The sequence below is a fragment of the Pezoporus wallicus genome, unplaced genomic scaffold, assembly GCF_028554395.1.
Source record: "Pezoporus wallicus isolate ANWC-B61680 ecotype Strahan unplaced genomic scaffold, APGP_CSIRO_Pwel_v1 contig_8047, whole genome shotgun sequence".
In the NCBI taxonomy this organism is placed as follows: domain Eukaryota; kingdom Metazoa; phylum Chordata; class Aves; order Psittaciformes; family Psittacidae; genus Pezoporus; species Pezoporus wallicus.
In genome coordinates this window covers 2,517,179-2,544,211 of record NW_026639548.1, presented here as the reverse complement: position 1 = coordinate 2,544,211, position 27,033 = coordinate 2,517,179, and the positions used below count along the sequence as shown (strand labels likewise).

The window sequence follows — 27,033 nt, the reverse complement described above, 5'->3', positions numbered from 1 at the left end:
TTAATTACACTGTTGTTAAATGTAAGCTTTAAAGCAGAGGTGGTGGTACGTGTTTTGTTCCTGGCACATACCACACCCCCACAAACCAGCACATGCTTAGAGTTCGGTGTTATTCTCTAAGGGAAGCTTAGAGAAAGCTGTTTTGGAAATGACTAATTAGATCTCTATTCTTTTTCCTTTTAATTTAGGCTTGTCAGTGGTAATTCAGTAGAAGAAAAGCTTTTGAAAAATGGCACAAAAGACTTGATCAGAGAAGTAGCTGCTCAGGGAAATGACTATTCAATGGCCTTTTTAACACAGGTAAGTTAATATTCAAAGTACATTGAAATATCTGTGTTGTGGTGTTTATCTGTGTTGGAATGGTTAGTAACAGTTTAATAGGAATCTGTTGGGGCTAGAATGGATAGGTAGTCATTAGATTTCATGACTGCTTGAACTCTGGGTGTTAGTGCCACATCCTCTCAATTACCATTCATCTGCTTTTTGTCCCATTACTTGCACAGCAATGCGCAGGTATCACCTGTGTGACACTGTATTCTAGTTTCTTGTGCACTGCTGCAAAACTCTGCAGAGCTTGTAAGGATGAAGGTTTCAACAACTTTAAAAATGTGACATACAGAGTTTGAGTATTTGGTGAGATAGGCTCTCAGTTGCTACTCTGAAGATGCAGAAGACAGTGAGTGCAGTAATTAAGCTAGTCCATCCCCTTCTGGCATTCTCAGTACAGTGGTGTACAATGAAACAATATTTCTGACTTCCCTATAAACAAGCTGTTAACACTTTATTCTACTCTGTAGTCCTACAGGAGAAAGTTACAGAAGAGAAAACAGCCAATTTTCCAGAAATAATAGATAGAAGTTTATTCTTTAGTTAGCCCATAGTGTATAAGGTTGCTTGAACCTGAGCTAATTCAAGGTTATATAAAAATGTAGGATGGTTCTGACAGCAGAATTTACTTCTTTTTATTTTTTCTTCTACTTACAAAGCAAACAATTCAGGAATTGTTTGAGGTTCATTCTCCCATGGAGGATTCTGGATTTAGAGTGAAAGCAGAAGAATTCGTAGTACTTTCTCAAGAGCCATCTCCAGCAGAAAATATTTCACCTAAAGTTGCAAGACCATTCATAGAGGTAATGGTTAACACACGTTAAAAATACAGCTGTGCAGCATTAGTATTGAACAGTTGCCTTATCTCTTTTTATTTGGGTAAATTCTGCCAATCTCTTTTTCTGTAGTTTTATGTTGTTTTGTGATTTCCCTTGTAATGAAACTTCCAAAGCCCACAGTTTTGTTGTATACATTCTGGGGACTGTTTCTGTTGCCTCAGCAGACACCTATTCCATAAATCTGTGCTGGATTTCAGTGAATTTCTTATGGGGTTTCTCTCCATATTTGAAGTCTTCATTATTTTTAAAATATGTCTTTTTGAAAGGCCCTCAACAGTATTGAACAAGAGGATGAGGAGTCAAACGATCGTGTACAAGAAATAGGACGTGGCTCAAGCATTGAACCATTAATCTCAGAGCTCTGTGAGACAAAATACAATGAAGAGCCCTCACAGCTGCAGGAGTTAGTTGCTGTTGTGGATCAGGTACCATGACTTTCCATGAATATTTGGTTAAAAAGTAATGTTAATTTGAGTATTTCAGTTTCTTTGGAGTCTGCCTTAATGCAACTTGTCTCTGGGATTGATACTCCCATTAAATGGATGGGACATCTCCTACTGACTGAAGATGTTAAGCTGTCAGAGAGGGAGATTAGTTTTAAAGAGAGCTTTGATACACTCTCCTTCAGTTCACATTCCTTTTATTATCTTCAATACTAACTTTTCTTTTTCCTTGATACGTTCTCTCAGCTGACTCCAATTGAGAAGTATGCTTTGAATTATTTAGAGCTCTTCCATGTTTCAGTTGATGAGAATGAGCCACGTCTGAATGAGGTAAAACAACACGCCTTTCTTTTCCATATTGTTCTGTCACAGGAGGTATGAGCAGGGTTATATTTTCAATGTGAAATGGAAGTTACTCCAATGATGTGGAATATATTGTAGGCACTTCTGTGATCTTCTTTTGCTATACTTTGTGAACGCCAGAGCGCCTTACAGAGAGCTTATTGTTTTGGGATTCTCTTGGTTTAAGAAGGTGTCAGTTCTTAATTTCTTTTCTATAAAATGGGAATGACATGCTTTAGCACAGCTCAGCAAATATTTGTTGTACTCGATAGCTCTGGGGAACAGAGAATTTAATTAACTTCAGTGAACCTGCTTAGTTGGGTAAAGGAGCTGTGTTCTGGTTGTCTTGGTTGTTTAACTGAAATTCTTAGTGCTTTATTGAGGGTTTAAAGACCCTCAACAGAGACCAAAAACTGTCTCTTCTAAATGATTGTGAAAGCATCTATTAAGAAAGTGCTGTAAGATTTCTGTGCCTGAAAATGTCACAGTTCGAGGAGTTTGGCCATAAAAATACAAATTGATAACTTGTAGTCAGTGTCTGTTACTGCATAAAGTTTATAAGGTGTCTGACTTTCATGTAGATGGAATTGAAAACTGCAAAGAAAGCATGGGAAGTCCAGAATATGAAGGAGTTAAAGGTAAAAGAGCAAAAAATGCTTTGGGAGGATGAAGAGGAACTTCTAACCTACACTCGGGAGGATGCATACAACAAAGTAAGTCCTGATTAGTCTTGTTAATAGTGCATTTCTTAATGGGATACCTTTTCCTTCAGGGTTCAGTTGGATCATTTGAATTGTGTTCTCTTTTTGCTGTGTAGGAATATGTCTATGAAGGTCCAGATGGACAAACTGAAATAATGCCAGTAAGTAGAAGTAACACCAGGCAGCCTGAACAGGCTTCTTGATTTTTGAAACATATAATGGTCAGTGTTAATATAGCAGTAACTACTAATTTTATTCTGTAGCTTTGGACTCCTCCCACTCCACCTCAGGATGACAATGATATCTACATAGATTCTGTTATGTGCCTGATGTATGATACTACCCCTATTCCAGAATCAAAGTTGCCTCCAGTGTATGTCAGGAAGGAACGTAAACGACACAAAACAGATCCATCTGGTAAGGCCTTGTTCAAAACTGTTCTGAGATTTATTGCTGAAAGCTTAAAAAAACATCAGGGGATTTTTCGTATCTCCTCTATGTTTGGACCAGAAAAGATCAAATTCACAGGTTTGAAGAGGTGAAAATTCTTGTCTCACCATGGTCTTGAAACAGTAAAATCACTGAAAATCCCAGTTATTGCAATGTGTGTCTTTCTATTTAGAAGTGTAAGTGTTCTTAAAAGGACAAGTTTAGAGCACAAGCATTCTATTATGTGAGTTAGGGCCTTACTGTATAGCAGGCTTGTTTAGTTAGTGACTGTATGCTTTTCAAAGGCAGTGGGGAATGCTCTACACATATAGGAGCATTTTGCAGCTGTAAGTAGCAGAGGAATCAAAAGAATGGTGGTAACTATTTACCGAGAATGTTGGGGGGGTTTTGTCTTAGCTGCAGGTAGGAAGAAAAAGCAACGTCACGGAGAGACGGTTATTCCACCTCGTTCCCTTTTCGATCGAGCTACTCCAGGAATGTTGAAAATGCGCCGAGAGGGCAAAGAGCAAAAGAAAAACATCTTGTTGAAACAACAAACACAGTTTGCAAAGCCTTTGCCAACTCTTGTCAAACCAGCTGCTGAGGTTGGACAGGATAATCCCGAGTGGTTGATTAGTGAAGACTGGGCACTTTTGCAGGTCAGATGATACCTGCACTTTCTGCTGTTATTATTTATGTATTTTTGCTTCTGGTTTCGGAAATGGCTCTTTCTGCACTTTATTTCTCCAAGATTATTTCTAATTCTTAATGGCTAGTTTGGCATTTTGCTGGCATAACTCATAACACATTGCCTAGCCTTTGTGTTCCTGTAAGGATAAATTAAAGGTTAAACTGTATGATTAGCCAAAATGTATGATTAAGTCTTATTTTTATTGTAAAGACCACTTACTATTATGTTTAAGATTAGTTGTGCTGGCTGGACATTGAATAATGCAGCTAAGAGTCTTCCCACCCTTGGGGAGAGAGCAGCACTTGAGTGGCAGCTCTCTTTTCGTCTTCTAGCAATCTCCAAGTGTTTTCTTGCATGTCAGTCTGCATAATAGCATTTTATGCTTATTTATTCTCTGTGAACATAGGTGAACCCACAGCCTGAGCCCTAAGCTGTCTGTATCATTGTAGTAATGGTGTGTGGACACATGCAGATAAGGGTAGGTTTGGAAGACTGAAATGATTTGTCATCTGAAGCTTTTGTACCTTTATCTGTTGTAGGCAGTGAAGCAGCTGCTGGAGCTTCCTTTAAATCTTGCTGTTGTATCGCCAGCACACACTCCCAATTGGGACCTTGTTAGTGATGTTGTTAACTCCTGCAGCAGAGTCTATCGCTCACCAAAACAATGCCGAAACAGATACGAAAATGTCATTATCCCAAGGGAAGAAGGAAAGGTGAGTTTACATAGAATGATGCGTCTTTTTTTACTTTAAGTTTGTAGTTTTTTTTCCTTATCTCCATAAACACATGTTTTTTTGTTAAATGTTTCAACAGTGTAAATAAATAACTTTTAAAATATTATAAAATTATCCTCATCAGGATTTCCACTTATTTTATGTGATTTCTTTGAAAAGAAAAAGCACCTGAACAAAATCTTCCACAAAAGATCATCTAACTTTCCTTCTTATTTTACAGCTAATGTACGAAGCTAATCCTAAAAAGAAGACAAAAAGTATTTATAAGGTGTGCATTGGTATTCTTTCCAAATCAAATCTAGACACTGTGGTATTTAGCAGCAATGGAGGTGGGCAGATAATTCATATGAGATCCATGTTGAGTGTTACTTGAGTTCTGAAACATCAATTAAAATGCCAAATGTATTTTTCCTTTCTTTGTTGATACAGTGGATTGACACCAGCCTTCAGCTTTTGGATTTGATAGATAAATTTTAAACCATGCAAGAAGTTTGTGATTTCACTTAAACTGTAGTGGGTATTTTTCCACCTAACAACCACCATGTAACTTACCCTGATTATTATGATTGTACCTAAGATCTGTAAGAATGTACTTCATGCTAGAGTCTAAGTGGATTACAAATGACAAATTACAAAAGTGAATTTAATGCTCGAAGCACCTTTTAGTAACTGAGGGTGATAGTATGCTACAGAAACAGAAATAAATTCCATGGTTGTAAACAACTTCTTCCAAACCATACAGCAATTTAGTGGCAGAACTGGGTAAAGAACCCAGAACTTCTGACTGTAGTCCCACTCTCTGGCTAATAAGCAGGTTTGTCCCTGACTGGCAGTTTCTACTTAGGAGAAGTCAAACGTTAGAATGGCATGGTGTGTTGGATGTTAACATAGCTTTGTTGGGAGAGCAGTGCAGTGATGGTTTTATTATATTATGTGTGCGCTATGTGTAACTGTAAACTAATGGGCTCTTGGTTTGGGTACTGAATTAAACTTGCAAGATCTAAACTAAAGCAAAGATTCTTTTTCAAATTAGAGTTTGCCATTTTATATGTCCCCAAGTGCTGATGCCAGTGTGACCGTGAGAACTGCTCCTTATTTTGCTCCTTCTTTATATATTTCCCATAGAGTTTTGTGTAACAGTAAGTTATCAGTGACACGAGGCAGAAACCAGTCTGTGATAGATATGTTGGAGTACGTTTTTAAATAACCTACAAGCGCACCATGTGTTTATACGTAGACAAAAAGCCATGTGGGTGTGTTTGCAATTGAAAGCTGGTGTCTTTTCATTTTTTAGACTAAAAACAGTCGCCCACTTCGTACCAATCAGATCTATGCTCAAGATGAGGGTGCAACCCACACGCAACTATATACTAATCATTTTGAGATGATGAAAATGATTGCAGGGAAAAGAAGCCCACCTATCAAACCTCTGTAAGTTTAACTGGGGTCATTCAATCCCAATCACCCTGTCACCACAGATCTCCTGGAATCTGTTATGAATTGCTTTCACAGCTGAGAGTTATTTTGCATTCTGTTTCAAACTGCCAGTTTGTTTCTTTGGTCATGATCTCTTTCCTTGCATTCTGGCCTTGTGTTATTGAAACATCTTCATATTTCATGTGTTTGGGTTAGCTTTTACTCACTGCATGAATTTATTTTGTGGATTAAAAGCAGAAGAGCACTCAGTTTTCAATCTTATGTTATAAACTACACTTTCCATTTGCCTGAACTATACATACTTTATGTCCATGCTGATGACTACTACATTGTTTAGTATGTATATACCTGCAGTAACTTCTGTATTTGTTTACTGTTTACTCTGAGTCTTCCTTAAAATGTCCATCTATATACAGGCTCCAGAACTGGTGGGAATATCATGAAAACTTCACCACAACTGCAGTGTAATCTATTAAAACATGAAGTTAAATATTGATTTTAAGTTTCTTCTGTGCCCAGTAATACAGTTTTGCTCTATTGCAGACTTGGCATGAATCCTTTCCAGAAGAATCCAAAGCATGCATCAGTACTTGCAGAAAGGTGGGCACTCTATGTCTTAAAGGAGTTAGGAATTGCATAGAAGTGCTTTTTTTCTTTTCTGTTCTTTTAACTTTCAGTTACTTACTTTTAACAATTATGTGCTTTTTCTTATCATTGTTTCTAGTGGAATCAACTACGACAAGCCACTTCCTCCAATTCAAGTTGCATCCCTCCGAGCAGAACGTATTGCGAAAGAGAAAAAGGTATGGTCTCAGCTGTACATATGACTGCTAAAAAATTAACAGAGGAAGTATGAGAAAAGCTGCCTCCTGAGAGAGCCTTGGTAGTACAGCAGATGTTATGAGCAGCTGCACATTGTTGATGTACTAGGATTTAGATATCCAAGGTCCAATGTGGGACCTTTCCTTGGGCCTGTATGTCACGCCCATACTCGTATAGAAGCATTCTTTAGGGAAATATATTACAAACATAAAAATCTTGGTTTATTCTTGACCATTCTGTAGCCTCCTTTCTTACATTATTCAGAAAGAGATATTTGTTCTTGCTTATTGATAGTAAATTGCTTGTTGTGCTATGCATTAAGCCGTATAACCACAAATAACAGCTTGTAGTTTGAAACTGGTTAGGTCAGGTAACTGGGAGCTGGCGAGTTACAATGAAGACAGATTTGTATGCTGTCTCTGCACACACATAATACATACTTTGAATTAAAGGGGTTTTGTTTGTTTTTTTTTTGTTTTTCAATAATACACCCTGATTGTTACATGCTCTGTTTTGAAGACTATGAAGCTCACACTTTGATTTCCTAGGCTTTGGCTGAACAGCAGAGGGCACAACAGCAGACAGGTCCACAGCCTCAGCAGCAGCAAGCTGGCCAGCAGCAAGCTCAGCAACCAGCTGTACAGCAAGCACAAGCCCAACCTCAGCCACAGGCTCAGGCACAGGTAGTTCAGCAGCCACAGGCAGTAGTGCAGACTGCAGTAACTACTGTGGCCAACACAGCAGTATTGGTAAGAAAGGGAGGGCTTCGTGCCTTTGATGTAGTAACTTCAGTTCTTCTGTGTGTATCATATTGTGTGTTTTATTTTCTCTGGAAAGTGAGAATTTTAGATCAGTATAGTGAGATAAAAGCTATTTCCTTCTTTCTTTTGTATTTCCTGAGAATCCTGGGTATCTTCTTTGTTGCTTATTTATTAAGACTGTTCATACCATTATAGCAATAGCTCTTGGCATTCTGAGGTGGAAAAGTATAACATCCTTTGCAAAGATTTTTTGCCTTTTTCAGTTTAGACTTTAACTTAATCAGGTACATTTCCACAGTCAGTAAACAGTGTTTACGCAGAGAAGGGAATGTGGCTGTAAGAGCTACACTGTTAGTAGCTTAAACCCCAAAGCTTTATTAACCTTGGCAAAGCAAATGGAATGTTGCATCCTACAGGACCTACCATGGTTGTGTTATTGCAAACTGTGCAAAGTTTTCATGGCTTCCTTAAATCTAGAGTCTGTTTTAATGAATCTGATGACAGGTCTGAGGCTTTTGCTTTTAGAGCCGCTCCAGTTTGCATACTAATGTGTGCTAGCAGTAGTGGTTTTATTTTGCTTATTGAAGGCCTTTTACAGAAAGATGCAGAGAATGGGTTCTGACCCATAAGTATTGCTCGATATTTAATGCTCAGTGACGTTCATGTGCGAGTGGTTGTCTGTGAAATGCTAGAGTAAGATATTGCTCCCTTCTCCTGCTAATCAAATGACCAGTATTTACCAAACATTTGCTCATTAGAGTGGCAGAATCCTTACATATATACATCAGTTGTTGATATGTTGAGTGAATGAGCAACTGCAGAAGTATCTGTGCATTTTATTGCATATTTTGTTACTTCTGGAATATAGCCTTGTGTTAAACAGCAAAGTTTAAGAGATATAAACAGCAAAGATAAGAGCTATATTCTGTGTTCTTTTATTGTTTTTCTGATCTTTTACCTCAATCGTCTTCTAAATAGGCTGGCACAATCAAAACAGCAGTTACGGGGACAAGTATACAGACTGGTAAGAAGACTTTATAATTGGGCATTGGAGATTCAGATTTTCACTTTTAGAATCTCACATTTAATCCTCGCTTGCTTTCAGCTACAGTGAGTGGAAATGTCATAGTGAACACAGTTGCTGGAGTCCCTGCTGCTACCTTTCAGCCCATCAATAAACGTCTGGCTTCACCTGTTATACCTGGAACACTGACTGTGAGTAGATCACATCACGAGTTGTGTCCTTGGATTGACCTTTGGCTGTACGTTTTATCAGTGTATCTGTTTCCTTCTTCAGCTTTCCATGTTATCAGAAACTCTGCTTCTTGCTAATTTCATGTGCATCGTACTTCTCTATCAAACCCCTCTCCTTTACCAAAATATCAGAACACATGGAGCAGTTGATCAGAAAAATGTGCCTAATAGATATTACTGTTAAAAACAGTTTGTAGATGAGTGCTGTCATAGGCAATGTATTATGTTGCTATCATTTACAGCTTGTAACTATTTTGTGCTTTGTTAATTATGATCTTTATTATTATTGTGTTGGTTTAAGACTATAGGCGATAAAGCAAAATAAGTGAAGGACAGTGAAATCAATCTTCTGTAATGTCATTGAGGGTTTGGTGATCAGCCTGGTTTAACTAGATGCTGATTGGAACATATCCAAACAGATAGATGTGTTAGAAAGATTTGGATCTGCTTTGCCCTTGCAATACTTTTGCATTTTTCATGTTTGTTTCTAAAACTGTACACTCCACTTCCAGAAGGTTCCATAGCTTTATATGAGGTTTGGAAACTCTGAGAAATAATGCCTCTATTCTTTTTCAGACTTCTGGAGGCACTGCAACTGCACAAGTGGTCCATACCCAGCAGCGAACTGCGGCGGCACCTGCTGCTTCCACAGAACTGGTGACCATTGCATCTACCCAGGGAGTCCGTGCAGTGACATCAGTGACAGCATCAGCAGTAGTAACTACAAACTTAACACCCGTGCAGACCCAGACAAGATCTTTGGTGACTCAAGTTACACCAGGTAATAATCGTGTGTTCAGGGGTTATCTAAAGGGTCCCAGAACTTCTGCAGGTTGCTTGACCACTGTAGCCTCACAGTATTGAAAGTCTGGGTTCATTGGAAGCACAATTAATCAGTGGTGTGATTTTTAACTTGCTTTATTGTTGGTGCTCAGATTACACTTCTCTCCAGTATTTCTGGATAAAGTGTTGAAGTAGAGAGCAGCTTGGCCTCTAGGCATTAGAATTAAAAAAAGATTATTAATAATCTAGCAGTAAGATATTAGAGTTGACTGTCAGGACTAAAAATCATTATGAAGAAAGAAGCATACATTTTATTTACTCTGTCTTTACATAATGTTTATGCTAATGTGTTGTTATTTGTAGTTATGTGTTATTTGTAGTTAGTCAGCAAACTGTGCTGGAACAAAAATAGGCATTTAACAGCTTGATTTTTTTAAGTGAAATCAATGAATTAAACTGAATGTTGAAAGTCTTCAGAGCATTTTGTGTTTTATTTATTCACAGCTACACCAACAGTCCAGCTGTCTGGCAAAACAATCACCCCTGCTCACTTCCAGCTTCTGAGGCAACAGCAGCAGCAGGCTGCTCAGGTGCAGGTCCCACAGATCCAGGCTCAGGCACAAGCCCAGTCTCCAGCTCAAATAAAAACTGTAGGGAAATTGTCACAGGTGAGGAAATGCTTCTGAAGTAAGGTGGCATGTTGTTACTCTCATTGTTATTGTAAGCATCATTAGCAGTGTGTGTTGTATATCCTGCTTTCTTGGACTAGAGTGAAATGCAGCTCTCTCTTGAATTCAATCCTACTAAAATTTCATGAAAGCAGTTTTGTCTGATACTACTGCAGTAGGTCAGGATGTAAAGCACTCACTGTCACTCACTAGCGACCCCTTGCATAAAGGAGTTGCATTCTTAGCTCTTTGATCTTCATAAAGTCTGGCATAAAATGTTTCTTTAAAGCTCCAGATTCATCTCCATTTTTTTTTCTAGTAGTCATGTAAAAGGTTGGAAATTATCATAAAATTATAGAATAGTTTGGAATTTCACAGGTCATCCAGTCCAGCCTGATGGAACTGTTTGATTTTTACAGGAGCAGCTGATCAAGCTGCAGAAGCAGAAACTGCAGCTTCCCCAGCAGCAGGCAGCGCAGCAGGCACAGCAAGGGGCACAACAGCAAACAGCGCAAGTGCAAGTACAGCAGCAACAGCAAGCTCAGCAGCTCACTGCAGTTACAGCACCTCGTCCTGGTGCAGTTCTCACAGGCACTACTGTGACAAACCTGCAAGTTGCTCGTCTTGTAAGTTGTCTTTTAACTTTGTGAAAACAGCTTTAAACACCTTATTCTTTTTGTGGGTTTAAATGAACTGGATACTGGTCATCCATGCATACAAGTGCCCTTTGCTTTAATTAGGTAGTACAAAAGATACAACTGGAAGATAGATAGCTTTAAATTGCACTTACCTATCAATACCATCTCTGAATTGTATTACTGTAAAGGAGCAATTATATTTAGAAACATTTACAACTATCAATAATCTTCATTCCTTACTGCTTAGACTCGTGTTCCTGCTTCCCAGCTTCAAGCACAAGGACAGATCCAGGCCCAAACTCCACAAGCAGCACAGGTTGCTTTGGCAAAGCCTCCGGTGGTGTCTGTTCCAGCTGCTGTTGTGTCGTCTGCAGGAGTCACTACGCTCCCTGTTACTGTTGCAGGCATTAGTGTTGCCATTGGGCAGCCACAGAAAGCAGCAGGTATGTCAACAGGCTTGCTAAAACATAGTGAAGTTTTACAACCTACTTTTATAAAGATAGCGTATTTTAAATAATGTCTTCTATGGGACACCCATGCTTTTTAAAAGCTGAAGTGATAGAGGTTGCATTCCTGTTTGTTTCAAAAACAAGGTAAGAGAATTACACTTTATCTAATCTGGAGGTCAGCACCATTCTTTAGCCAGATGTGGTGGGGTTTTGTTTGTTTGGTTTTCAGTCTGTGCATGAGAGTAGGTGAGCAGGTTTAGTTTTACAAATAAAGACATAGTAATTTCATAATTTCTTTTAAATTCAAAATGGACATAAGGAGACTTGTGTTTTGTAACAGCCTCCTGTAGTAAGGGCAGAATTTTTCTTGTAGGAAGATCATTGTTTTAACACAGTTAACTTACTCATGCCCTTAGAATGTTTCTTTTCCTCCGCTGTCAAAATCATATGTCTTATTCCCATTAAAATCAGTGGGCTGTTAGTGCTCAGAGCTATGCAGATGTATAAGTCTATAAAAAGCACAGTGTGTGCTTGCAAGCTGTGATTACTGGGACAAAGCAATAAAATGAAGACTCTTACAGTTCTAATTATTCTTGTAATTTTCAGGAGGCCAGACGGTAGTTGCACAGCCACTGCATGTCCAGCAGCTTCTAAAACTCAAGCATCATCAAGCAGCACAGCAGCAGAAAGCTATCCAGCCTCAGGTTGCTCAGGGTCAGGCTACTGTGCAGCAAAAGGTACTGGCTGTTTGCTCTCCTGTTGAGTTACGCTTTTGTGGTTATAAAGCTCCAGCTCTGAATTATGAGGACACTCTTAGAGAGTCAGTCAGGATTTCTAGGGTGAATCTTAAGTGTGTATAGAGAGAACAGTTTCTCATGTGCCTTGTCAGGTGCTCAATATTTTTTTCAATAAGGTGGCTGTTCGGTGTCATTTCTCAGGCCCCAAATTGGATTTTCTTTCTCAAGTGACAAACATTCTCATTAGTCGTTTCCAACATAGCCAAATGTGGAAACTCCCTAAAAATTTTCACTGTTTACAATATAATTTGTGCAAAATACACTTTTCTTTTCTGAAATGTCATGTTCTCATGGGCTTTGCTGTCAGGCAGCCACCGGTGTTTTTTGGAGCCACATTATCATATGAAGTGTGCATGTGTGTGCAAGAGAGAACCTTTTCAGTAGATAGAATCATAAAGTGGTTTGGGCTAGAAGAGACCTTAAAGATCATCTAGTTCCGACTGCCCTGCCACAGGCAGGGAATAAATACTTACAGTGATTCAGAATATTTGTATAAGTGCATGAAAACTTTTGACTACTGTTCATTTTGCTATTACTAATCCTGGAAGGATTTTGTTTCAATAATTAAATAGAATTAATCCTATTAGCTACCTACCTATTCTTTAAAATACATGGGTATTTTGTAGTCATTGATGCTTTTTTTTTCTCTTCTGCAGATAAATGCTCAACAGGTTACAGTCCAAACCCAACAGCAGACTTCACAGCAACAGAAAGTAACTTATACTACACAGCCTGCCATTAAAACACAGTTCTTAACAACTCCAATTTCCCAAACCCAGAAACCAGGTGGGACCCAGCAAGTCCAGGCCCAAATTCAGGTACAGGTAACACAGGTTTACACCTTTAAACTCTGCTGTGACTGGAGGATTGTAAAGATGAGAGGTGAGGTAGCATTTTAGCACTCACTCTTATTCTAGTCACAGATTTGTTTAAATGGACTTTATAATAAAATTCACTGGTGCTGAATATGTGGCTTTATAGCGGATTAGAGGAACTGTCTGAGCTATAAGTTTGCCTTTCCTCGTTGAAATAATCAAATTGAGTCACTCCTTTTTATTAAGCAAGGGATTCCATACTTGTATGTACTAAGGAAGATTTCTGGTGCTGCCTCCCAGCCTTATCTCTGGCAGCCAAGAGTAGGCGACACTTATTTTCTTTTCTGTATAACTGGATCAGTCCATGGAAAAAGAAGGAGGTTAGGAACTGGGAGCTTTACTCTTTCAAAAGTATATCTAAGATAATGAGGTCCATTAGAATTTACGTGCTTCCTTCAATTTTATATATAGTTAGGAGGAAACAAGTATGTTGCAGTTAAAATTGAAAAATACTTTTCCTCTGCTAGCTAAGTTCTTCAATACACTGATCTAAAAAGCTATACAAAAGTTCAGTATCACTGCGAATGCCAAGCTGCAACTTACTGTGAGCAGGATCTTGGAAAGGTTTTCACCTGGTAGCAGTATAAGTAGAATGTTTTGCTGCTATTAGCAAGTTTTTATTTTGACCAAATCTTTATTCCATGGCACTACAGGTTGCAAAACTTCCACAAGTGGTCCAACAGCAGGCTACTGTTGCCAACATTCAACAGATGGTTTCAGTTTCCCAGCAGGTAGGTTTTGTGCTTGTCAAATTTAGCACTAGAAACATCATCCTAGTGAAAGCTCATTTGTTTCGAATGTGTGTATTTTCATCTTATGTGTGGCATAGGTGGTATTTTGGAAGGATATAGCAAGTGGCTTCTATAAAAATGAATCGTGTGAATACTGAGTCAGCTGCTGTATAGTCGTAGTCTAGACCTTGGGTAGATGGAGCAATGTTTGTTCATCATAGATAAGTGGAAAAACATTTTAAAAGGTATTTTGTAGCACTGAAAGAATTTATAATAATTGGTTTCTTGTGATGTGTAGTCAAGATAGCAAATAACTGAACTGATGAGTGCTGTCTGAGTTTGCTCAGCTGAGTTTGTTCTGGAAGAGTTAGAACAAATTGAGGGTTACACGTTGTTTTGTTCCAGTTCACAAAGCTGTGCCAAGTGCCTTGTAAAAGTTTCAGAATGGTTTGGTATCTGTTCTAAGTGTTGTATGGACAAGAGGAGGTCATACGATTTGGTTACCCTCCCCTAACTACCAGGCTGTTTATTTAACAGTTTAGAACAATGTCATTCAGACCATTAGCAACAGGCACAACTTATGCAGTTGATTGGAAGGAATGATTTAGCTTTGGATGGTGGATGAAGTTACTGCCTTTGGTGCACAAAAATCTGAACCAGTCAGCTCTTGATCTGTCACAATTTATAGTGCAGTGTTTTAGTGCAGAATAAAATCTGCACTTTTTATCTCCAAACGATGATGAAGAGGTGTAAGCTGACTGATAGCCACTGCAAATGTGAATGTTCAAGGGCAAGGTAGACAGCAGGGCGTAGAAACCTCATCACTCAGCACAAGTTGAGTTGTCCTGTGCAGTCAGCAGGAGCTCCTAGATAATTTTTCAAGGGACATTAAAAGCTAGATTTCCAGAAGTCACTGGTGTTGGCATAATTCCAGGACTGTTGAAATCCATGGTAAAAAGACAAATAACCACCTCCCCTCCCACACAAGTCAGCGATGTCACTGGCAGTAGGATCAGGCCATGCCAAGTATGTTTAAAACTTCAGTCTCTATGTGTATGTGGCATTCTTTTTACCTCCATTTTTAGTGCTTCCCAGAGGATTCCTCTTGGGTTGATCAAGAGCTGACTTTCCCCTAGAGAAGCCCTTGGAGCTTCATTTGGTTTCTGCCTCTAAAAAAGACAGTTGAACCTGCTCAGTTTTAATTACCTTGTCACCTGAAAAAAAGAGAGGATGAATTTTCTTCTCCCTTGCTCTGGGTAGAGATATGAAAATTAGATTTCTGGATATAGTTCAAACTGTTCTACCCTAAATCGGCAATAGAGACTGGCAGCTGTAGTCTGAAAGGGGAATGTCAGAGACTGATAGGAAGCTTCGGCGGCTGTATTTATTGTCACAATATGGGAGCAGAGTCAGCATTTTAATCTCTTTGATCCTCTGTTCTTTTCCCTGTTCCTTCACTTCTGCTTCTGCAGTACAAGAATTTTCCAGTTTATCCAGTGGGATTTCTATACCTTTCATCTATCTTATGTAAAGGATCTGGGGGAATGTCCTTTGATTTGCACTGCAGAGATCTAAGTTAAGGCATCTCAGCTCTTAGTTCTGAATTATAAGGTACTAGAAGATGTGACAGAATGGTGTTTCTCAGTGAAACCACAGCCTGTGTTCCCAGAATCCCTCCCAGCTTTCTTGCTTTGACCAAGGTGTTTGTCAGTCAAGAGAGCAAATGCCTATGTAAGAAAGATGCCTTCTGTCGAGCAGAAATGTAATGAATGCTCAGTTTAATGCGAAACTATTCTGTCATTGCTTTGTCATCCTCGTGTCTAGGTACAGGCTCAACCCCAAACTGTGACACTTTCTCAGACGACAGCAGGTCAACAGCAAGTTCAGGTGATTCCTGCCACAACTGCTACTGCTCAGGTCGTCCAGCAGAAACTCATACAACAGCAAGTCGTGACAACAGCATCTCCCCAGATTCAGGCTCCGGGTGTACAGAATCCAGCCCAGACACCAGCAACATCTGAAGCCCAGAATCAGCAAGCAAAAGTACAAATGAGGACGCCTACTGTCAGATTAAAGGCACCTACTAAACCAAGTTGAACTAATGGTTAAAATGCAATAACAGGGAAACCCAGCGTTTCTTAGTTGCTAAGCCAAGTGAGAAGCTACTCCAAACACCCAAATGAAGACAAACCACCTCTATTTTTTTTTTAGCAGAAGTGTTTTTTGCTGGTGAACATTTAAACATGGAAACTCTCATATAACTTCAGTGTATTAGCAACTGTTTAGCACTCAAAATCTGTACAAGCTGCATTCTGCCAGTGTTCTCTGTGTTCATTCAGACCAGATAAAGCAAACATTAGTTACATTTAAAACCTGCCCAGCTTCACAAAAGTAACATGGTAATATGCCATACATATCAGTAAAATTCATCTGCCCGTGGGAATATGCAGTTCTTTGCTGTAGTTCAGATGTGTGCTGAATATCCACGGTGAAGCCATTCGAAGAACCAGGTGTGGCTATTACAGCAAAGTATTTTCCATCTCTATAAAAGCTGCGTGTTGTTCTTGCTTGAGGTAAATACCTCTGGAAGATCTTAACATATTTGAAGTGCTCCCTGCAAAGTTTAGCCAATAAATGTGAAAACCTGTAAGTATATGTAATTAAAAAAGGAAAGAAAAGTTTCATTCTCCATTTTTGTAAGTCTTTTAAAAATGTTTGTTAGTAGTTTTGTGTACAGTTTACTGAATCACCCAACCTGTGCCCTCATTCTCATATTTCACTTTAAGGTAATGGATATTTTAGGCATGAACTGAGTAAATACTGTGTTGATAGTAGATGTGTATTAAAGTGTAGCCCTTTCTTTTTTCGGTGGAAGATGTTTGGTGGATACAGCTCAACTATTGATCCATAGCTGTTCCTCATGGGAATTCCATCACGAAAAATCTCCAACTGATAAAATTTAATCTCTCAGTTTCATTCTGCTTTTGCAACATGTTTAAATGTTCAGTACTTTCTACTCGGCTTTCAGCTCGGGGAGGGGTGGGGGGCTAGGGGAAGGGAGAATAGTGAAATGAAATCTAAGACTTACTTCTTCAACTGTGTAAAGAATAAGATCTAACTTTTGTACTATTCTTTTACTAAAGCTAATGATGAATGTATCTTCAGGTGGGTATTTTGGATGTGAATAGAGCGTGGCCTCTTCCTCCAAATCAGTTTGCCTTATTGTTATGATGAAAAAAAAAAAAAACCTTTGCAAAAAGCTGCATAGAACTGTGGGGGTTTTCTGTTCTTTTCTTGCATAAAATGAAAAGCAGACTCTGCAAGCACTGAGTGAGGAATCAAAAAGTTCTTGGTGGCTTGAATGGATTCGTTTTGCTTTGGCCATAAAGGTGCATGACGTGTCAAATCCAGACAGAATTCTCACATTCCTTCTCTGAGATGGTTTTCAGATTATTTTTCCATTCTGTGATCTTTTTACTCTTAGGAGGGGAGCCTGTTTAAAGGCAAGGAAAGCATATCTCTTGTTCCTACCCTTTGTATGTACGCACCTATTTGGTACCCAGCAGCCCAAATGACTTAAACAAGAAAGAATACCCATTAGTAGGATAGGGACAGCCCATTCTGTTAAGATCACGAACGTGAACACCGGGTCAGGCAGCCTTCCCGATTTATCTGTGTGTTAATTTTATACCTCTTTTCTCCTGCAGCCTCTTGGACCCTCAGCTCTGAAATTACAGGGGCAGTGTTGGGTTTTTTAAGCTGTTTGTGCATGTGGCAGCATTCCCTCAGCCCTCTTTGGGGTTTGTGCCATTACCTAAATGTCGTTTCTAGCCGCAAAGCTGGTGTTGTTGGCGGTGGAATAGTTGGAAATGCGAAGCAGATGCAGTGGTAGCGGATGACTGACACTGTGTGTACGGTATCGTGATGCTCATCCAAAAATACTGCTTAGTTAGCCCCAGTTTACTTTTAAATGTTTAGCTGTTACTATGTGCTTGGGTGGGGGGGACACACTTCCAACAGTGGGAAAGCTGTTGGCTGCACTGTTGTGCTGATCTGATTTGGTGTCTCGAGAGGCGACTGTTTCTTGTTTAGGTCAGTTCATGAAGATAAAAATCACCTTTTTTACTTTGTTTCTTTCTCCTTTTTTTTTTTCCTTTCGATGTGTGTTTCTCCCAGGAGCGCGTTAGGAAGTCAACGTGTAAATAGCTGATGAACATTTGTACTTGATGCAGTAGGATTATAAGGAATAGCGATGTATCCTACCTGAAGGTGTAATAAAGTGTACATTTTTATAACGCCACCGTGCTCTGCCTTCTGTAAGCGGGGGGGATCGGGCGGCTCTCGGCAGCCCTGCGCTGCCGGGCTCGGTGCAGCGGCGGCTGCGGCACCGGCCCCGCCTTTGGGCGGAGCGGCCGTGGCTCCTGCTCCGCCCTTCCGCCGGCAGCATGGCGCGGTCGGCGGCGCTCGCCGCCTGTGTGGAGGCCGTGCTGGGCAGCCGCAGCAATGCCAACCGCGTCTTCGAGCTCCTGGAGCTGCTGGCGGTGCGGGCCGGGGAGCGGGGAGGGAGCGGGCCGGGGCCGGGCGGGCTGTGGGGCGGCGCTGAGGGGTGAGGGCCGCGGCTCGCCTCTCGCCGGCCTCCCCTCATGGACGCGGTCTTACAGGGCCAGGAGGAGGAGGAGGACATCCTGTGCGCCGGCAGGGCCTGCAGCCGGCTCTTCGGGGCCTTGCTGGAGCGCAGGGAGCTGTTCGTAGGCCCGCTGCCCGCCGAGGAGGCCTCTCTGGCCGGTGAGTGGGGAACATCCCCGGGCGTGGGTCGCGCCTGGCTGGGTCTCGCCCCGCCGCTCCGAGCTTTCAGGGTTGTGTGTTTCACCCTTAGATAACTACAGCGCTGAGGACAAGTACAAGATCTGGATGAGGCACCGCTACAAGGAGTGTGTGGATTGCTTGGCGGAGCTCATGGGGCACGAGGCCTTCCAGGTGAAGGTAAGGTCTGAGCCTGCTGCCGAGTTCACACGGGGGTCCCTTGCGGTGCAGAAGCATTTATCGCTCTGATATCTCAACGTGAAGGGCCAGCGGTGCTGTGGGATGTTGCTGGTGCTCTGGCTCACCCCTGCTCACCAGGCTTGTGGCGTTCTGAGCGAGGAGCGTACTTCATTCTCTCTCCTTTGGTCTCTCTCCCAGAGTTGAGGTGGGTTTTTGTCTTGTTTTTAAAGGAATTGTCGCTGTGCACCCTTATGAAGTTTGTTGAGTTGGAGGCACAATACCCACTGATTAGAGTAGAGTGGAAAGGGAGTTTAACTTTTCCTCGTGACCTTCTTAAGGTAAGCTGCAGAACTGAGTTCCTCTTGTCAGTTACGCGATGGCACACAACCTCACATGCTCACCTTCTCCAGTACTAAAACATCAACCTAGGAGGGTCTCAGTGCCAAGGGAAGGTGGTGGTCTGGAAGAGCACTGAGAGCTTCTGTCCCTGGTAAGGTGCCAGGTGTGAGCTGGATTCCTGAGTGTTTATGAAGTACCAGTGCTGGAGTCGCTTTCTGGAACCCATGGCGGCACTCACAAGGACAGGGACATGAGAGGGAAGGTGCTGACCCTGGTTCAGCTGCTGTGTCATTTCTAAATGACGTTGTCTTTGATGGAAGGGGCCCCTTGTGGGTGTTGGGAGGGCCTGTCAGAGTGGCTTGTGAATGTTGCCCTGGGGAAAGCAGCACACAACCAAGCCGTCTGCCTTTCAGAAGGACAGGAGGGTGCCTCAGCCAACTCAGCTCTCTGGCTACTCCAATAGAGTCTGACTTGTTGCTTTCCTTTACCATCCTTTTGTTAGGTAGTTGTTGATGGCTTGCTGCCCTTAAACGAGGATGCTTCACTGCTCATCTCTCGCTTTCAAGAATACATGGAGTATGATGACATTCGGTACTTTGTCATAAGGGCAGTCACTGAGAGTATTGGACAAGTCATGCAGAAGACAAAAGAGGTAACGTGTTCTTGTTGAGGTGGGTCTGGATAAACTGCTCTGAAACAGTGCGTCGTGTGCATGAAGCAGGGAGCGACTAGTGGTATATGGAAAGGTTTGGAAGCAAGAGGAATGAGTGTGCCTACTCAAAGGCATTGGGTTTTAATTATTTTTTATGACTCTTCAGTCTCAAATTGGCAGTAGTTCAAGACACATTGTTCCTGCAGATCCTTCTGGTTTTACTCAAGTCTCTGCAGCTCAGGTGGCACACACAGAATTTTTAAGTCTGTTCTCTCTTTGGTGCAGAAGAAGAGTCTGTTTTCTTTAATTGTATCCACCAATTGTGTTAAACCAGAAGCAGAGTTTCTGTCTCTTTAGTTCAGAGATAGGTTTTGTGTTGTGCAAAAAGATAATGCTCCAGGACAAGGCAGCAATAGAGAATACACCAGTATGTAGTTCAGCCATCAGCATTTTTCCTTTCCTTTTGCTTTCCTAGGTACATACAGTGCTTAGGAGGTAGCAAGATGCTGGCTTCAGTATTGCCCTATTTATTGTGGAACTTGCTTCATGTTTAATTATATGCTTTTTTCTCAGAGGCCGCTGCCATTTTACCAGCAGAATGTCTTTTCACTCATTTCACCCATTAACATGCCGAGCAAAGAGAGTGACATGGTCAAATTTCTGGTGAAGCAAGGTTAGTAAAATCCCTGTGATGGAAAAGAAAATCAGGTTTAACATTTATATTGTGTAAAGACTTATATTATTGTTTGGTTACGGAAAACATCTGCTGCTGTGATCAGAGTGATTCTAAACAGTGTTACAAAATTCACATTCTTCAGTCTGCAGTGGGGTTTCTCATAGACTTCTGTCAAGACAAGGACTTCAGCCTAAATTTTTAGGGTATCGAAGGACTAAGTAAAAAATGGTCATCTTAGTATTTTTAAACATCTATGTCAAGTTCAGCATCTCTTTCCCCTTTCTTCTTAGACAACTGGGAGGAATTGAAAGTGTCAAAGCTGCAGGTAGGTGTTCATTTGGTGCTTCAGAGTTGAAATTTTATCTACCTAAAGTAGAGCTTTACCTACACCAGTGTTTGGTGTAGCTTTACCTTACACCATTTAACTCACTGTTTGCAATTCTGTTTTCAGGCACACAAGCAGGCCTTTGAAAAAATGTGGCTGAGTTTCTTGAAGCACAAGGTGAGTGTTCCTTCTGCCACTGATCTGTACCACTCTTCTGTCACTAATCTTTAGAGGCTGTCGTTGCATGGAGCTCCTGGTAGGACCCCACTATTTCAGTGTTGGATGAGAACAGCGCAGTCACCACTTCTGCTGGGTTGTTCTGCCTAGAAACATGACCTCATGTATGATCTGTTTCTTCTCCTTACTCTTGGCATCTTTTTTTCCACCTTAAACGAATCTAACCCAAGGAGTGACCTGCAGCAGTAACAGTCTCTTTTCACATGTTGAAGGCTACCAAGCTTTATTGCTGGTGACTTTCACATCTGAGCTGTGATGACACTTTTAGTTGTGAGCACTTGCTGCTTTCAATGAACTTGATGGTCATGTATCACTTGTAAGCTCTCATATTTGGGAGCTGTTGCTGAAAGCTATATTGTCCTGGCACATTCCCTTTTGTTTGTGTGTTATCTTTTTGAACCAGGGGTTGCTGTTGCTCTCAGAGTTCTCTCACAGTGATTATTTGACTGTATTGTGTCATCCTTCACAGCTACCCGCTGGCCTCTACAAAAAAGTTCTTGTTATCCTGCATGACTCCATCCTGCCTTACATGAATGAGCCCACTCTCATGATAGATTTCTTAACACTGGCATATGGCATAGGTGAGTGAAAACAGGCTGTTTATCCTTTGTGATACATACCTGCAATGTACCAAGTACGTATGAACTTGGAAGGTCTGCTAGATGCAGCGCCATGGCACAGATGATGAAACATGTATTTTTGGCTGGGATGAAGCTAAGGAACAAGGGTGAACTCCACTCTTACTAAAAATGAGATAGTTTTTACCTCTGTTTGTCAGTGTTGATGCTCCTTGTGTGTAAGGAAAATAGTATTTGAAGGCTTGGGAAGAGTAGAATACTGGAGTGATCTCTTAAATAGAGTTCAGCCAGCACTGCCGATACCTGGGTTGCATCGGGACACAGGATGCACAGATTCCTACAGGGATATCCTAAGACCTTTGCCTGCCAGTGTGGCTTTATTGAAAGATTAGAGCATCATGTTTTTGTGTCTCTCTACTTCAGAGTCCTACAGTTTAATCTTTGTAAGAAACATGTGACCCTCTGGAAGGTTTTAGATTAAATTGTGTCACCTTACAGCCATCATGATTTCAGGTTTCTCTGATTCTCTATTCTCTGATTTCAGGTACTCTTACTTTTGTGGTCCTTCTGTGGAGGTTTTATAATAGAAACAAGTTGAAGATGATCAGTTTTGGGGTTTGGTTTTGATTTAATTTTTATTGCGTTGATACCTGCCTGCTTTCTTACAGGTGGAGCAATCAGTCTTTTAGCCTTAAATGGATTATTTATTCTGATTCATCAACATAATCTGTAAGTAAAATGAGCATATTGTTTAAAGGAACATGGGGGTTTGCATTTATATCTTTATGTAAAGGAATGGAAATGGATTCTCCACAGCTGCAGGCCTTAAATTCCCCCATGAGAGAGCCAAACTCTGCACCAGAGGCTCAGCTGTTTGGATGCTAGCTCTTTTGGTAGTCTGACTTTATTTGCAGCTGAGCCTAAATATGCTCTTCTCCAGACTGTGGCTGCTCAGCACTTGAAAATCGATTTCCATTGATCTGATTACATAGTGAAGCAATAGTCTTTAGTGTGCCTTTCACTGGATTGTGTACCATTTGCAGTCAGTGGACATAGCTTCACATCCTGAAAATGGCTGGGCGCTGCTAGAGCCATAAATTCTCCTTATAGCTTGTTTTCAAGTGGTGGCTGTAGAGAGGAGACTAAGAAAGCTAAACAGAGCACAGCAGTGGTCTGTAGTGAAAGCACAGGAACATTTAGACACAGCGTAGTCCCACCACTAACGGATGTCTTTTTCCTGTTTTATAACAGGGAATATCCTGACTTTTACAAAAAGCTGTACAGTCTTTTAGACCCTTCTGTATATCATGTGAAGTACCGAGCCCGCTTCTTCCATTTGCTTGATCTGTTTTTGTCTTCTTCGTAAGTAGCATCTTTATATTCACGTATTTTCCTCCTGCTTTTCTGTTACTCTTGAACAGTCCCCCACGTCTGGATATTACGTGTTCAGTGTGCCTACTGGATTAGATTCATTTTTACTGAGAAAACTGAATCTAAGGGTGTTATTGTAGTGGTGTGTAATTTTTCATATGCTGTTTCTGAAGATTTGCCATACAACATCTAGTTTCAGGAAGTGAAAATGCAGTTAGTGATCTGAGTTTGATCTATGAACGATTATGGATGTATTTTGATCTGTATTCCATTTGGCTGAAGGTGGTGATTTTTGTGTCAGTCTTTATGAATATGGAAAAGTAACATTCACAGGCTTTTTATAGGTGATAAAGCTGTTGATAAATTGATGACCTTTTGCAGACATCTAACATTGAAATATGAAGTGTTTGACAGTCTGTCTTGATCCTGTCAAATCATCGTACATAGGGAAGAAACAAGATAAGCAGCTGGTCATATAGTTGCCATCATATGTTAGAAAATAAACCAAGAGTAACGCTTTACAGTTCAGCACTGAGCATTTAATATCAGGCTGCTTGTATCCATAGTGTACCTTGGAGAGAGTAACAAGGTCTGACAGATGGTGTCCTATGGGGTGGCTCTACTGAGCCTTGCAAGTATAACAAGCCCTAGGGCTGAAGGCTGAGCGGCTGAAAATTGTCATTTTTCATCCTGGTTCTTCTGACCTGAAAAAAGTGCCTGGATGAGCTGATTGCTGTTAGAAATTTGCATTTTTACCATTAGAAAAAAACCCTTATCCTGCACATTTACATTATAGCAGCCTAATGTTCCCATTAACAGCTGCAGTCCTTGCTTTAGTCCTGGAAGTATTATGTAAATTTACCATCATGGCCTGTGTATTAATTAAACCCCAAAAATGACATGAGAAGAAGTGCTTGCCTGGCCAAATGTATAAACCCAGAAGTTTATAAAAGGACTGAATAAAGACTGCCATGTGAATGACCATGTACCAGAGCTGTGCTTGACAAGTGCCTGGAGCGGTGCCATGCATCTGGATTGAATTGATTTGAGATTATTCATGCACTGAATGGAAATGCTCACAAATTTCTTCCAGAGAGTGCACAAGAGCCTATATTGCTGCTTGAAATCAGGATTCCAATAGCTTCTCTTTACTCCATAGCCAAAAAATCCTGAAGAGCCCCACAGATCTTTACGCTGACCTGCTGTTTGGATTGGTGAGGCTCACTTGATAGGACTTTTACAAGCTGGTTTCTTCTGTCTCCAACAGTCACCTGCCAGCGTACCTGGTGGCAGCGTTTATAAAGCGCCTCTCCCGGCTGGCCCTCACTGCTCCTCCTGAGGCTCTGCTCATGGTCGTTCCCTTCATCTGTAACCTCTTTCGGAGGCACCCCTCATGCAAAGTGCTAGTACACAGGCCTAATGGGCCAGAAGGTAAGGGGAAAGGTGGGCAGAGAGTTCTGTGTTCTGCCTTGAGGCAATGTAAAGAGCAGGATTCCTGTGAAGGAGGAGGTGATATCCCAGTTCTGAGGTTCAGAGGATCATTCTGTGCCTTGAGTTTGTGAGAAGCCAGCAGGCTGCTCCTGCCAGTTCTGTAACGGTGAAGACCTACCTGCATTGCTCCTCTGACCTTGGGCCTCACAGTTGGTTCCCCTGCTGTTGTGATTCCCTGGGTGAAGGCTGCTTTGAGCCTGACACACTGACCCAGGCTGCTTCCAAGTGCTAAAGGACTGGCGGAGCTGTACCAGGCACTGAGCTTGTCTTGTTCTGCGGCATTGCTCTGGGTCTCTTTGTTCCCCTTTGGTGCTACACACATCACACAGGAGGTATTTGCTCTCTATTTCCTTAGATATTTCAGAAGATCCATATATTATGGAGGAGGAGGAGCCATCCAAAAGCAGGGCTTTAGAAAGCTCTCTCTGGGAGATGAAGGTATGTCAGTTAAAAAGGAACTTCTGCATCTGGTATGGGTTTCCTCCAACTTTGCTGCTTCTTTGACACATGTTAGCAGTCCCACTTACACGAACCTGCTGAGGTATGTCCTGCAAATGCGATGAGCTTCTGGATGATCCTTTACTCTGCACCCTTTTCTGTCCTAGCATAAGAGGCAAAGGATTTCATGTACATGTCAGTTAGGGGCTTGTGAGCACACAGCTGACTCTGAAGCTAAAAAGTGTGCAGTTAACAGCTGAAACAGACTAAATAGCTGAAAACCTATGAGGCTTTTTATTTGCTGTGGAGGGAGAGAGGAACTTGCTGAGCACTGATGGAAATTAATTGGGTACAGCTAGGTCATCCTGTAGAAATGGGTTTAAAAATGCTAGAGAAGATTGTAAAGTTCACCTTTCACCTGGATCATTTGTAGGATAGCGCATGAAGGTTGAAGTTGGTTAAATTACTCCTGACGGTTCTAAAACCCTAATGCCAGGATTATCACTTTCATTTAAATGCTACAAGGGTTTTGTGTAAGGGGCTGAAACAGCAGCAAGAATGTTGTGCAGGAGCCAGGAAGTCCAGAGAGCTGGAGCTTGGCTGCAAGATCAGGGCAATAGGAGGTAGCAGAGTTGGGTTATACATTGTAGGCATGACCTGTGGAAGAGTCCCATCTCTCTTGAGCTGGATTTGAATGGGATGAGAGGGGCCTTTGATGTGAGTGAAAGATGGCTGAAATCAGGATTTCTTGAAGCCCTGTGGTAGCACAGTACAGCAGACTTGCTCCTGCCAGAATTTGATGTTCCCTGAAGATCAGACCACCAAAGGGGCAGATGCCTTTGTGGGAATCCAGATGGATGTGTGTTACCCTCTGTTTATGGGACCATCTCCTGTTTGTCTTGCTTTTGCAGACTCTACAAAGCCATTATCACCCAGAGGTGGCCAAGGCAGCTGCTATCCTGAACCAGTCTCTGTCTGAAATAGAGGATGACATATCAGGACTCCTGGAGCTCTCAGCTTATGAGGTAGTGTTGCTGTGCCTTTGTGAATGATTGGAACCAGAGGAAAGGAGTCTGGCTCCTGAATGCAATAGCTGTGTCCTGTTCATCAGCCTTGCTGCTGGGGAGGGAGCTAGACTGACTTTTAGTTACTCGGAGCCAGGGACAAACAGGAAAACGTTCATTAAATAATGGAGCACGAGCAGCAGTGGTGACAGGGATGGCTTTTATATAAAAGGTTTTTTTTACTAGATCTTCTAAGAGGTTAGAGTGAGCAGTGGTATCAGCCAGGGTGAAGAGCTTGTACTGAGTTTTGCCAATAGCTTCTGTTTTTTTATTTGTAGCTTTTTGATAAAGAAGTAAAGAAGAAGGTGACTGATGTGCCCCTGGAGTTTGAGCAAGTGCGAGGCTTGTTTGGGAAGAAAAATGATGTTTTTGCAGAGCACTTTTCTTTGGATTGATGTGATCTCCTGCAAACACATCTGCACAACCGACTGATCTTAGGGACGTGCACAGAGCTCACACTGTGCTCAGCAATTCTGCCTTTGAAGTATCTCCATGTGAGGAGAGCTGGACTGCTTGAGAAAGGTGCAGCCGCCTTCAGCGACCTTTGCCACTACCCATGGGTGGACTTCCCTTTGTTTCTCATGCTCGTGTACTGCCACCCGATACTTGGATTTTCCTCAGAGCAAGGTTTTCTGGACCTGTTCATTGCTGGGATTCGAGAGCTGCTGGTGCTGGCTGTGGTCAGTAACTGCACCATCAGCCCATCTTGCTGCCATTCGATGGGACTGAGGGTACTTGTGGCCTCTGACTGCTCCTTGTACTTTTCAGATGTGTTATTTTTATACTAGAGCTGACAACCTGTTTGTAGCAAGAGACTTCAACAAACAGCTGTAAACACCTGGTGATATCCTAATTGTATTTTTTATATACACTTTATATACTATAGATACATTTTTTTATATACACTTTAGAACCCATGTATTCAGAGGGATATTTAGTTTCCTATGTACTCGTCTGAGCACTCCCATATGTGAGGCACTGAAAGCTCTGGTTTGTCAAAAACAACTCATGGATGATGATCAATGATTCCAGCTATGAAGTGTTGCTGATGTTCTTTCATCTACATCCATCTCCTGCTGTAAGGTTGCTTAATTCAAAATGCTCATGGGCTTTGGGAATCCTGGTGCCTCCTGTAGCAGGGAGGCCAAGTGACATGCA

The 27,033-nt window shown here is 41.4% G+C and overlaps 2 protein-coding genes across 17 annotated transcripts in view; both read left to right on the top strand.

Moving 5' to 3' along the window:
* The window catches only part of EP400 (E1A binding protein p400), a 47,441-nt gene extending 29,425 nt beyond the window's left edge, over window positions 1-18,016 (top strand). For 7 of the 16 annotated variants that reach the window (XM_057414965.1, XM_057414963.1, XM_057414962.1 and 4 more), the window contains 24 exons: window positions 189-300; window positions 987-1,130; window positions 1,433-1,591; window positions 1,856-1,939; window positions 2,533-2,664; window positions 2,769-2,813; window positions 2,916-3,069; window positions 3,499-3,740; window positions 4,312-4,485; window positions 4,727-4,774; window positions 5,801-5,937; window positions 6,487-6,543; window positions 6,668-6,746; window positions 7,314-7,514; window positions 8,505-8,550; window positions 8,632-8,741; window positions 9,357-9,561; window positions 10,068-10,231; window positions 10,651-10,857; window positions 11,117-11,312; window positions 11,925-12,055; window positions 12,772-12,939; window positions 13,644-13,721; window positions 15,546-18,016. In XM_057414965.1, coding sequence (XP_057270948.1) covers window positions 189-300; window positions 987-1,130; window positions 1,433-1,591; window positions 1,856-1,939; window positions 2,533-2,664; window positions 2,769-2,813; window positions 2,916-3,069; window positions 3,499-3,740; window positions 4,312-4,485; window positions 4,727-4,774; window positions 5,801-5,937; window positions 6,487-6,543; window positions 6,668-6,746; window positions 7,314-7,514; window positions 8,505-8,550; window positions 8,632-8,741; window positions 9,357-9,561; window positions 10,068-10,231; window positions 10,651-10,857; window positions 11,117-11,312; window positions 11,925-12,055; window positions 12,772-12,939; window positions 13,644-13,721; window positions 15,546-15,818 — 3,346 coding nt within the window. In that variant the 3' untranslated portion in view covers window positions 15,819-18,016. Of the gene's footprint in view, window positions 1-188; window positions 301-986; window positions 1,131-1,432; window positions 1,592-1,855; window positions 1,940-2,532; window positions 2,665-2,768; window positions 2,814-2,915; window positions 3,070-3,498; window positions 3,741-4,311; window positions 4,486-4,726; window positions 4,775-5,800; window positions 5,938-6,486; window positions 6,544-6,667; window positions 6,747-7,284; window positions 7,515-8,504; window positions 8,551-8,631; window positions 8,742-9,356; window positions 9,562-10,067; window positions 10,232-10,650; window positions 10,858-11,116; window positions 11,313-11,924; window positions 12,056-12,771; window positions 12,940-13,643; window positions 13,722-15,545 lie in introns of those variants that run through there. The other 9 variants (XM_057414961.1, XM_057414959.1, XM_057414957.1 and 6 more) reach the window with 9 other exon arrangements.
* An 85-nt stretch (window positions 18,017-18,101) lies between these two features.
* Window positions 18,102-26,745, top strand: NOC4L (nucleolar complex associated 4 homolog). The gene is made up of 15 exons (XM_057414955.1): window positions 18,102-18,262; window positions 18,383-18,506; window positions 18,598-18,704; window positions 18,935-19,042; window positions 19,546-19,695; window positions 20,269-20,368; window positions 20,662-20,696; window positions 20,823-20,873; window positions 21,403-21,514; window positions 22,180-22,240; window positions 22,763-22,873; window positions 24,150-24,313; window positions 24,729-24,811; window positions 25,723-25,836; window positions 26,154-26,745. The coding sequence occupies exons 1-15, from the start codon at window positions 18,167-18,169 to the stop codon at window positions 26,268-26,270; spliced, it is 1,533 nt and encodes a 510-aa protein (XP_057270938.1). The 5' UTR covers window positions 18,102-18,166; the 3' UTR covers window positions 26,271-26,745.
* Window positions 26,746-27,033: the final 288 nt, after the last annotated feature.

Coding starts and splice junctions, on each gene's coding strand:
- NOC4L (XM_057414955.1), top strand. CDS start 18,167: ATGGCGCGGTCGGCGGCGCTCGCCGCCTGTGTGGAGGCCGTGCTGGGC. Junction 18,507..18,597: donor CGAGGAGGCCTCTCTGGCCG/GTGAGTGGGGAA, acceptor TTTCACCCTTAG/ATAACTACAGCGCTGAGGAC. Junction 22,874..24,149: donor GATCTGTTTTTGTCTTCTTC/GTAAGTAGCATC, acceptor TGTCTCCAACAG/TCACCTGCCAGCGTACCTGG.